General features: G+C 38.7%; 1 protein-coding gene across 1 annotated transcript in view; it reads right to left on the reverse strand.

Moving 5' to 3' along the window:
• Window positions 1-643: 643 nt before the first annotated feature.
• Window positions 644-12,150, reverse strand: part of C9orf72 (C9orf72-SMCR8 complex subunit) — a 32,229-nt gene continuing 20,722 nt past the window's right edge. The window contains exons 8-11 of the mRNA XM_006975320.4: window positions 6,533-6,768; window positions 4,149-4,206; window positions 2,562-2,671; window positions 644-2,437 (exon numbers count right to left, since the gene is read on the reverse strand). Of these exons, the coding sequence (XP_006975382.1) occupies window positions 2,251-2,437; window positions 2,562-2,671; window positions 4,149-4,206; window positions 6,533-6,768 (591 nt within the window). The 3' untranslated portion in view covers window positions 644-2,250. The remainder of the gene's footprint in view (window positions 2,438-2,561; window positions 2,672-4,148; window positions 4,207-6,532; window positions 6,769-12,150) is intronic.

Below are 12,150 nucleotides of genomic sequence, written 5' to 3' on the forward strand. Positions count from 1 at the left end.
AATCAGCTTAGATTATATTAATATCACTGTAATAGGAATTTTAAAAATGTGTGTATGCACATGTTTGAGTACACATATGCCACGTGCATGTGTACAGGTCAGGGGACAAGCTGTAGAGGTTCTTCCTTTCACAGGTGGGTCCATGATTGAACTCAGGTTGTCCCATTTGGCAACAAGCACCTTTACCAACTGAACTCTCTCTCCAGCCTCAGTAGGAAAATTTTCAAAGGAGAACTTAAGAATCATTTTGTATGTGGAATATTAATGTATGATGGGGAAAAAAAACCATGATTCAATACTGGAAGTTAAGAGGAAAGCTTATTTTTTTAGACAGGGTCATGTAGCCCCATACAGCTCAGGCTGGTCTTGAACTCACTATGTATTTGAGGATGGCCTTGAACTTCTGATCCTCCTGCCCCTACCTCCCAAGTACTGGAATTACAAGCATGCACTATCATATTTGGCAGTTTTATTATTATTTTTTAATGTGAGACTCCAGCATCATTCATAAACTTTAAATATCTTCTTTGAAAAGAAAAGATTAAAAACTATGGTTTAGATTCAACATGATTGTCAGCAGAAGAGGAAGCTAATCATGCCTCTCGCAGCAGTATTTTTCCTGAAAGAAGAACTAAAGCAGACAGAATTTCAAAAGTAGTTTATTCAAAATTCCCCATCTAGGAGAAAGGATATATAACAGTGTTTACACATGCTTCAATAACTTATTTCACTGTACAACTTACATTCTCTATAGCAACACAGTAAACCAGCGAAAGAAAACAATTAGCACTTAAATAAGACTCTATTGTGTAAAGCAACGAGTGTGGGACATGGAGAGGTGAGATCTACACATTTCACCACAACTGAGCGGCTTGGAGTTCATAAGCCATCCTGGTCAGTGTATGTTTAAAAATCAAGATGTCTACACTTTCCCGATTTGTAATGTCACAGCCACTGTGACCTTTCAGAATAGAACATTTTTTTTTTCTTGCTGAATTTGGTGGGTGGGGAAAGGGCTCTATTGTTCCCTTTTGTAAAAAATAAATATATTCTCCCTTTTCTGTTAAGTCCAGTTTTAAATAAAATACTTATTTGTGTTTATGCATACTCCTATGTCAACACTGCTCTAGCACAGAACTCTACTGATCAGTATTTCACAGCCAGCAAGATGGTCAAACATTACAGTACCAAACACAGACCACTGAGCTTGCCATAATAGCACCTAGAAAAAGAGTACTGGGGTCAGAGTTCTCCTGCTGTTCTCGTGATGTGGGCAACGTGGAAAACACCACAGAATCCAGGCAAAAACGTAAGGAAGGAGGCAAGAAACTTTTCAATCTAGAAAGAAGATCTTATCAGCTCATGTATTCTCTGACAGATTTTACAAGGAGTTCCAAGCCAGGCACACGGCAGACTGTGCACGAGGTAAGTCAGATGGAGACGACTGAGCAGTGGAATCTGACCCTCCGCCAAGAAATTACATTTCCAAGACTGGGAAAGGCACAGGAGGTGCACATTTTAATTTGGCTCAGAAATAATGAAAATTAATTTTAAAAGTTGGCAACAATTACAAAAACAAAATGCCACTTTCTTTGACAAAGTTACAATAAACCAACAAAAAGCATACCACGGTTCACGATATTCAGTGACCACACATGACTGCTTGGCATTTCTATACAGACTACATCTGGAGGACTAAGTCTATAAAGGAAGAGCTAACAGTTGATTTCACCCAGAACTCTGCTTATCAATGCCTTCTTCCAAAAGCTAATCTGCAGTCAGGCTAAGTTCCTTGCTGTGGAACTGGCAACTTGAAAGTCTCTAATTTTCAGTTGTTGCAGAAGTATGTAATCCTACACACCACGGGACACTGAGGGACAGAAAGTCAACTCGCACTGTATCTGCGAAAGCTAAGTAGGGTTTCACTGTGATACACGTAAACGATGAATCATAAGTTTTAAAAAAAAAACAGCAGTTACGTCAAGTTTATATTCTATCATTCATATCTTTAAAAAGACAGCAATAGTATTTAGGATAACTGTAAACATAAGTCCCTAACAGAGTACATCTATTCTAGGAAAAGAGACATTCACTGTAACGATGCACCTGACATCCCTGGACAGACCTCTACGACAAGTGTAGTGTAACTAACTCCTAGAGCAGGGCCCTGGAGGAACAGTGTGTCCACACCACTGAGCTACTGTAACAGCAAGCCTGACTGTGATAAGATATACACAGCAAACCACATGTTTAAAAAGTCATTAGAACATCACGTTCTTGTACACTAGTGTAGAAAGGTCTCCCAAAGATGAAAGAGTGTAGGCCTGGCTTAATTTTCTCAGCTAGAGCCATTATTATGTTAAGATCGCCCTCTGCTGTTAAATCAAGATCTATCTTCAGGTTCCGAAGAGATTTAAAGGGCTTTTTCCCCTTCTGCCTATAAATAGAACAAAACAAACAAACAAACAAAAAACCAAACATTATAATACAGACATTGTTCAAAGGGAACAAAACAGAAACTTACAAGGCATAAGGTTTTTCTATAGAGCAGCTGGACTCACGTATCGTCCTCTATGTATTTGATTAGTGTCAAGGCTTTTCTGTGAAGAACCAGTAGGAACTGGGCAAGGAAAGTGCTCCTGAGAGACAGGCCAGGTTTCAAATGGAAGACCTGCAGGAACACGAGACAACAGTGTCCATGTATTTTCATGTCGCAGCTGCCGTGACAGTGTTGACAAGATCTGACACACATCACCCATTACAGCCACTTCTCCCGATTCCCAAAGACAGGACCGTGGTAATGGCAATGGTCTGGAAACACTGACAGTTTTTGAGATTTCCTATTTTACTGTTAAAAATGCACTGCGATTTTGCATTCTACACCAAAATATACCCTTTATTTCATTATGAAAAATCATTATGTGAATTGTTTTAGGTTGTGTGGAGCAGAGGATGAGGGGAACTTTATTTCAGCTTTAGAAACATGGAATTACATGACTAAGGATTATCCTCTAACTTTGTACTATCACACAGACCCAGATCCAGATGTCCTAGTTAACACGAGGATCTCATTATCTAAAGCCAGGTCTATGACACAGGGTCTTGGCCTGATTCCCAGAATGGTATTATGACAAAGCTCTGGTTACAGTTAGAAACAAGTCCCACACAATCCATCACCTTTTCCAAATGTGTAACTCGGCAGATATTTTTAAAACTGAGACAATAAAGATGCTACAATTTAAATACAAGTATACTAAGTTTTAAGAACATTTTCAGTTCAATTAAGGCAAATAAAAGCACACCCTTCTTAAATGAAAAAGTCCTTAAAGTGTTGTAGAATATTAGTTTAAGGTGTGTTACATCTGTTTATGCTGTGGAACATTTGTTTAATGATGCAAAGATGTGTTGTTTATGTGTTATATGTTGGTTTTGTTTAACTCTGTGAAACCGTGATACTTTGCCTGTTTAAAAACTTGCTGGTCTATTAAAGAACTGAATGGTCAGTAGCAAGGCAGGAGAAAGGACAGGTGGGGCTGGCAGGCAGAGAGAATAAATAGGAGAAATCTGGGAGGAAGAGAAGAAAGAGCAAAAGAACAAGGAAAGGAAGATGGTAGAGGCCAGCCACCCATCCACACAGCCAGCCACGGAGTAGAGTGAAAGTAAGATATACAGAAGTAAGAAAAGGAAAAAGCCCAGAGGCAAAAGGTAAATGGGACAATTTAAAGTTAAGAAACAAGCTGGCAAGAAACAAGCCAAGCTAAGGCCGGGCATTTATAAGTAAGAATAAGCCTCCATGTGATTTATTTGGGAACTGAGTGGTGGATCCCCCAAAGAGCAAAAGAGCCAAAAGAGTTTAAAAAAAACCAAACAAATAAACAAACAAACAAAAAACAACTAACAACATTAGTATAGGGTATTATTTAAAACAACTATTGGGATGGGGGACACTGTTTTTAACTGTTAATATGCAGGCTATTTCCCATTAATAATTCAAAGGGAAATTCATTTACACACTTCAGAAAGGAAGCACTTTAATTCTTTGGCTCTTTGTATGTATTCTGCAGGCATATTTTAAAATATGCAGGGACATATTTTAAAAGAAAACATGCAATGTTACTTTCTCTGGCCATAGCTGGCATCATGCTTACCTGATCCAGGAAGGCTTTCACTAGAGTATCTCTGTGTAAGACATCTTGGAAAATATTCCTAAGAAGAAAACAGTCCAAATATTAAATGGTTTTACAGAGCCAGTTTCCATAACCTCTCACTCCAGTCAAAAAGTTAACATTTTATAAAGAGATACATAAGAATACAGATGTGAATGTTTGGAATGCATACTTCGTTTGCATGAGGCCCTGGGTTCAATATTTAGTGCACGCAAAATAAACATACCTACCCACACCCACACACAGATCCATTTTAACTCAAGGGAACATTTGTACATTACTGGTGTTTTTTTCTTTCTAGCCAGCATAAGCTGAGTATACCTGGGGAAGAGGGCGTATGCCTACCTGTCAATGAGTTTTAGAACCCACACCTTACAAAATGGGTTTATGTCAAGAGTCTCACTACCTGTAAACATGAACCAGCAACCCAGTAAGTTACTACTACCTCAGCAATGGCTGGCATGTAGAGTCCAGACAAAACGGCCAATTGAAGTGACCTGTGTCTGCACAGGTCAGAGCAGAAGCTAACAGACAAGACTGTTTTTTTTTTCTTTTCCTCAGACACCATTCCCTTCCACTGTTTCCCGAGGCTATTGCATTCATGTCAGAGGGAAGGTATAACATTTATTATGGTAAGACAAATGAAAAGCCAGACTGAGACAGTAGATCACAATACACCTGGATCACAAAAGAGCTGGACAAGCAAAGACTATCTCCAGAGAAAACACTGTTTTGACCGCTTTTATCTTAAAAAGGTTAAAATTAAAATTAATTAATTGGGGATGTGGTTCAGTGGTACAGCAATTGCCTAGCATGTGTGAACACCTGAATTTGAACCCCCAAACTTCCAAGACTTAAAAGCATTATTATTTAAGGCATGCTAATACTAACATGAGTCTACAATAATAGAAGTGAAAATATAATTTTCCGGTTGAAAATACCTTTGACAACTTTATATTCAAAACATTTACTTGAAACTGGAAATAAAATTCTAAAATTCATGACATTATTTTGTCACACCAGAATAGCTGACCAACTGCTTCTGTCCAATCAGCTGAGCAAGCATTCAAAAACAAAAGTGTTAACAGGGTGCAATCCATTCAAGTCCTACATTTTCTGAGAGATTCTAAACAGGACTTCAAGTGCATTAGTTATGAGGATGATGCTGGCATGCAGACTCAGTGAGAAGCCGTCTACATGTTTTCCAAGATTGCCAGCGTGTGAACTGGTGCAATGAAATTTCAATTTGACCAGTTCCTTTTCTGAAGCAATTCCTCTAAACCATTCTAAGCAATAAAAAGAGCACAGGAGAGCTGTGAAAAAAGGGTCCTTCCGCCTGCTAGGACCTCCAGGCATCACGCTCCTATTTGTGGCTCTGGCCAGCAGTTTACTGTGGCTGCTGGTATCTCTTGTTTCGGCTCTGTTTTCTTCTTCAGAGACACAGGATACACCCGTCTGCTCTGAATTTACTGCTCCCTAAAGCCAGCCCTTCAACCCACATGATCACAGTTACCATATTTTGAGTATATTTCTAAGGACTCTTATATTTCAAGCCCTTAATTGATTCAAGAGGACAGTAATGCTATATCACAAGTCTTTTCCAGACTTCAGAACATCATTTAAATGCTTTCTTGGAGTTTTGTAATTTAAGATGACAATTTTTTCTCCTAATCAATCAATACTTAATTACTGCCTTTTACTTTGCTGATCACGTTTTCTGGTAAAAAATAAATAGGAAAATGTACAATGCAAAGGAAAAGTGTTCTCTTCTTTCTATATATCAACTGTTCTTTCTGTTTCATACTCATATCCAAGAAGCAAGGCTTAGAATTACTGCAGTTTAGTGTACAAGAATGTCCAATAACCATTAAACACTAAATTACTAGCAATAGGGGCTGGCATTTTCTGGCTGATAATTGCTAACCCTGGCACTTCACTAAGTAATTAGGAGTTCAGTATATATTTACTAAGTATTTTTAGAGGAAATCTTAACCTATTTTACAGGAAATAATATTTTAAGAAATGAAGATTTAAGCCAGGTATGGTGGCACACACCTTTAATCCCAGCACTTAGGAGGCAGAGGCAGGTGCATATCTGTGGATTTAAGGCTAGCCTGGTCCATATAGTAAGTTTTAGGCCAGTTCCAGTGAGTTCTCATTGGGCCATATAGGGCTGCCCACTGAGACTCTAAAAGTAATAATACTTTAAAACTTAAAAAATAAAGTGGCTGATTAAATGCTTCTTCAAGCCTCATTATGCTTGTCACATTTCTTTCCTTTTAAATACAACTAGCATTGTTTTTACTCATAAATGATAAAAGTTTTATGCTGTTTGGCAAGGACACCTAAGGCCAAGTGTCACATACAAATCAGGAGTGAAGCTTTCATCTGTGTAGATGATGGTGTCCTGAGCCATGTCCTCTTCTGAAGTTGCCCTCCAGAAGGCTGTCAGCTCTGATCTCATGTATCTGCGTTGATTATAAATATGTTCATGACATGGTGGCATCTGCTTGACAGTATTGACATCCACATCAATGTGCGTGGTTGGATATGGAGCATACATAACCTGCCGGAAGGGTAGGACGAAGCTTCCTGTCGCATCCTGTCAAAACGAAGAGAAAACTTACTGGCCACATGCCAAATGAGAAGCCATTTTAAAAATAATGTAATATGGATAATAAGAGATGCATACCTCTGTACATCTGGTATAAGGCTCTTTCAGAAATAACTCAAGAGGTAACTACATAAAAATCCAGCCACTGCAGTTTGTGCTTACAGTGAAAGAAGTATACAGTATTACCATTTAAAAAATGGGTCAGAACATGCCATGTATAACCCAACAGTGGAGTGTGGCACTGTAGAAAATACACACAGAAGAAAAAGACTACGAAGACCTGTGCCAACCATTAATGGCTGGTCTCTAAAATTATGATTGCCTTTCTTTTCAATTGTTTTACCTTTCTATAGCTAAACAAATATGTAGATTAATAGGTAAACTATTTGCCTCTTTCTAGTTAGTTGGGCGGCCAGTTACCATGAAACAAAGACCTGATGTGTGTGGTATTGTGCTAAGTGGTGTGAAGAGAACAGAAGAGAGAGGCTGCCTAACTCTCTCACTCTTAAATGCCTAGGATAATCACTGTATATCCAGGGGGTTTCTGGAAAGCTATACAACTTAGCTTTGCTTGGAGAACTCTCAGTGTGCCACTCAATCATAGTTTTGCATTCCCCCTGTGTGTGCCGGGGGCTCTTTTAGAAGTCACAGTACATAACTCAACAAGGGGGTGCTAGGAAGAGCTATGCACTTCATTGTGCCTTTAAAGAAAATTGGTAAAATTAAGATTTGTAAAGTTAAAATTAGAAATGTATTTTCTTTAATTCTGAGCTCATGGCAGGTACATGATATGAAACCCCAAAGCTGATTTTCATTTTGAAGGTGAAACGGGAGAATGAACTCAGGGCCTTTAACTTTCTAATTCAGCATTTCTTAACCTTTGGGGGTCACGCCCTTTGGGGTCTCATATCAGACATCCTGTATATCAGATATTTACATTATGATTCATAACAGTAGCAAAATTACAGTTATGAAGTAGCAACAAAATAATCTTATGGTTGGGGGTCGCCACAACATGAAGAATTGTATTAAAGGGTCGCAGCATTAGGAAGATTGAGAACCACTGCTCTAGTAAACAACCAACCACATCAATAAACTGTATCTCAGATCTCCAAAAGCTAAATTTTTATTTAATAATTCGATTTTTTAAAAATATTTTGTAATTTAAGGAACTTCATTATAAAAAGTCTTGCAAGTACACAGCAATATCACATACCAAAATTAACCAGACCCCAAGTCTATACAAATCATGACTTAGCATATAGTTAGAATAGGCATTTGGAACAGCTGTGGAGCTTCACATTAAATTTTACCCTTTCAGTATCAAATGCATTACTGCACTTACCCACCACTTAACACAAAAGATCCATGACAGAATTAAAACTAGAAAAACAATTAGCTTTATATTGTCTTTCATAACTTGTGTCCATTATATGTATCCAGTCCTTTCTCATACCCTTTATATGTTATATTTAATTTTAAAATAAATATCATCTTAGCACTCAGAAAGTTGAGGCAAGTGGATTACTGTGAGTTCAAGGTCAGTCTAATTTATGTCACCCTGACACAAACTAGAGTTATTAGAGACTCAATAGAGAAAATGCCTCTATAATATTGGGCTGTAGGCAAGCCTGTTGGGCATTTTTAAAGAGTTCTAAGGGAGGGCCCAGCCCACTGTGGATGGGGCCACCCCTGGGCTAGTAGTCCTGAATTCTATAAAGAAACAGGCTCAGTAAGCCATGGGGAGCAAGCCAGTAAGCAGCATTCCTCCATGGCCTCTGCATCAGCTGCTGCCTCCAGGTTCCTGCCCTGCCTGAGTTCCTGTCCTGATTCCTTTGGTGTAAACTGTGATGTGGAAGCATAAGCTGAATAAATCCTTTCCTCCAAGTTGCTCTGGTCATGGTATTTCCTCACAGCAGCAGTCATCCTAAGGAGGGCAGACGTTGGTACCAGGATGTCACAGTTGCAGTACCAATTAAGTGACAGCAGCCTGGATGGCTGAGGCAACGTTCCCAGACAGTGGTATGTTGTTTGAATCAGCATCCAATATACAGTACAGTTTCTTCCATTAATGAGGATCCACAGGCCCAGGAATCAAGGGATAGAAAAGAGAATATTTCTATTCATTATCACACCTACTGACCCAAGTTCCTGTGACCTTAAGTTCTGCTGGCCTAGAAGTTTGGGTTACTGAGGGAGTGCTGCTGCCAGGAGCCACAACAAACATCCCATTGAACTGGAAGCCAGCTTCTCCTCGGCCACTTTGGACTTCAAATGCCCTTAAGCCATCAGGCTAAGAAAGAAATATCAGCTTTAGGAGGGGTGATAGATCCAGATCACCATAGGGAAACTGGATTGCTTCTCCATAACGGAGGTAAGAAGGATTATATATGGAGCACAGGAGATCCTTTAGGGCGTTTCTTGGTGCTACCATGTCCTGTGACTGAAGTCAATGGGAAACTACCACAGCCTAATCCAGGCAGGATGTTTTCTTTCCTTCATTTGTTTATAATGTGATATAACATCAACTAAGAGAATATCAATGGTTATCATATTTAAGTTGGAGATACTAAAAGAATGTTCCTTGAGGGACATTGCCGCCTCATGCAGTTGTATGAGGGGTAGTTATATGATGTTAGGTGCAATCATGACCTGGTCAAATAGATACTGCGTGTCTGATTGTATGTGGGATAGTTATAGCATGTTTAGGTGTTGTTATGACTTGGTTATTGTCCTCATTTGGAATTTAATCATGACATAAGGAAATATGATTGTGTCTCAAGTTGACAAGGGATGGACTTGTGATGGCTATTTTTGGTTGTTAACTTGATTACATTTGACCAAAATCCAAAAATGGTGTGAACACCTGTTGGGTATTTTTGCTTAAATTTAAGTAAGAAGATCCACTTCTAATCCAGATCTTTGAGGTAGGAAGATATGCCTTTAATTCAGATCATTTGAGCTAGGAAAAGACATGCCATTTAGTGCCATTTAAAAATTTAATCCTGCTGGTCGGTGGTGGCACATTCCTTTAATCCCAGCACTTGGGAGGCAGAGTCAGGTGGATCTCTGTGAGTCTGAGGCCAGCCTGGTCTACAGAGTAAATTCCAGGACAGGTATCAAAACTACACAGGGAAACTCTGTCATAATAAACCAAAAAAAACAAAAAACAAAAAAAACAAAAAGAAAAAAAAACCACAAACAAATACTTTCCCAAATTAATGCAATTTAAAAATAAATTGAATCCAGATCTTTAATCTGGATCTAATCTGGGCCACACCTCCTGCTGGAAGCCCATATAAGGACAGGGAAGAAGGAAGCTTTGCTCTTTGCCTGCTTGCCCTTGCCTTGCTAGCAAGTCCATTCCTTCACTGGCTTTAACTTCTCCAGGATTCTAGCTTCTTCTTCTTCTTCCTTTTTTAAAAGGTTATTTATTTATTTATTTATTTATTTATTTATTTATTTATTTATTTATTTATTTATTTATTTATTTATTATGTACACAGTGTTCTGCCTGCATGTATGCCTGCAGGCCAGAAGAGGGCACCAGATCTCATTACCGGATGGTTGTGAGCCACCATGTGGTTGCTGGGAATTGAACTCAGAACCTCTGGAAGAACAGCCAGTGCTCTTAACCGCTGAGCCATCTCTCCAGCCCAGGATTCTAGCTTCTACTGAAGACCAGCTGAGACATTCAGCCTCATAAACTGCGAAACTTCTGGATTCTTTTACTTTCTGTTCACAGCCCTCCATTGTTGAATTAGCTGGACTGCACCCGTTAAGTCATTCTAATAAATACCCTTTATATATATAAATACCCTTTATATATATTCACTCTATAAGTTTTATTACTTTAGAAATCCCTGACTAATATCCATCCATCCATCCATCCATCCATCCATCCATCCAATCAACACAGAGCAACTGTATTTGCAGGGTACAGTGTGACATTTCATGCATATAAAGTGTATGATTTACTCATGGTGTCATACCTATCACCCCGGATAGTTATCATTTTCTTTTGTTATGAACATTCAAAACCCCTTTACGATTTTTTTTTTTTGGTTTTTCAAGACAAGGTTTCTTTTTCTTTTTTTTAAATTTGGAGCTGAGGACCGAACCCAGGACCTTGCGCTTGCTAGGCAAGCACTCTACCACTGAGCTAAATCCCCAACCCCAAGACAAAGTTTCTTGGTGTACTTTGCACCTTTCCTGGAACTCTGTAGACCAGATGGGCCTCAAACTCAGAGAGATCCGCCTGCCTCTGCCTCCCAAGTGTTGGGACTAAAGGTGTGTGCCACCACTGCCCTGCTGAAATATTTTTAAAAATAAAACTAGATTTGAGGCGATGGCTCAGAGGACAGAGTACTAATGCTGTGCAAATGTGAGGGCCCAACCTGTGTGAGGATCCCCAGCACATATGTGAAAGTTGGTTGCAGCAGCCTGTGCCTATAACCAAATGCCAGGTGGATCTCAGGGGCTCAACAATTGGCTAGTATAGTCAAAGTCAGCCCAGGTTCAGTGAGAGACCCTGCCTGAAAAACACAGTGGAGAGTGATAGAGTTAGACACTCCATATCAACTTCTGTCCTACACATTTCTCTTTCTCCTTACACTCCCTCTTTCCTATATACTAAATAGAAAAATACAAGACTGTCATAATTATTCTACACTACTAGAGAACATTATAAGTTATTCTTTTAATGCAACTGCAACTCTAAGCCTAATAATCATCCTGTCTCTCTCTAGCCTCTCCCCAGCACCCTTTTGACATTTTGGTAATCTCTATTTTAACTTCTACTTCTATGACATAAATGTTTTAGCTTTTACATATAAATGATAACATGCAGCATTTATCTTTCTGTACCTGGTTTATTTCACTTAACATAATGTTCTCTTGTGTCACCCATATTGTAGCAAACAACAGACTTTCCTTTTTGTGATAAACATCCCATTGTACATATGTACCATTATTTCATCCATTGATTCATGGATGGACATTTAGATTGATCCTATATGCCAGCTATGGTGAATAGTGCTGCAATAAACATGTAAGTAAAGGTGTGTTTCATCCATATAATGATTTCATTTTCTTTCAGGACTTATCCAATGGTGAGACACCTGGATCATATGTCTAATTATTTATTATAATAAATAATTAATATTATAGCACTGAACCTTGTATGTTCTGGGCAAGTGCTCTACCATTTCTAGTTTTTTTTTTTAAATTATCTTACTGTTCTTCATAATGGCAAATGAATACTTTACATTCCATCAGTGATATGACAGGTATCCTTTCCCCATATCCCCATATCCTTGAAAGTGTTTATTGTGTTGTTGTTGTTGTTTGCTAATATCCATCTAAATGGGG

The sequence above is a fragment of the Peromyscus maniculatus genome, chromosome 2 (genome assembly GCF_049852395.1).
Source record: "Peromyscus maniculatus bairdii isolate BWxNUB_F1_BW_parent chromosome 2, HU_Pman_BW_mat_3.1, whole genome shotgun sequence".
NCBI classification, from domain to species: domain Eukaryota; kingdom Metazoa; phylum Chordata; class Mammalia; order Rodentia; family Cricetidae; genus Peromyscus; species Peromyscus maniculatus.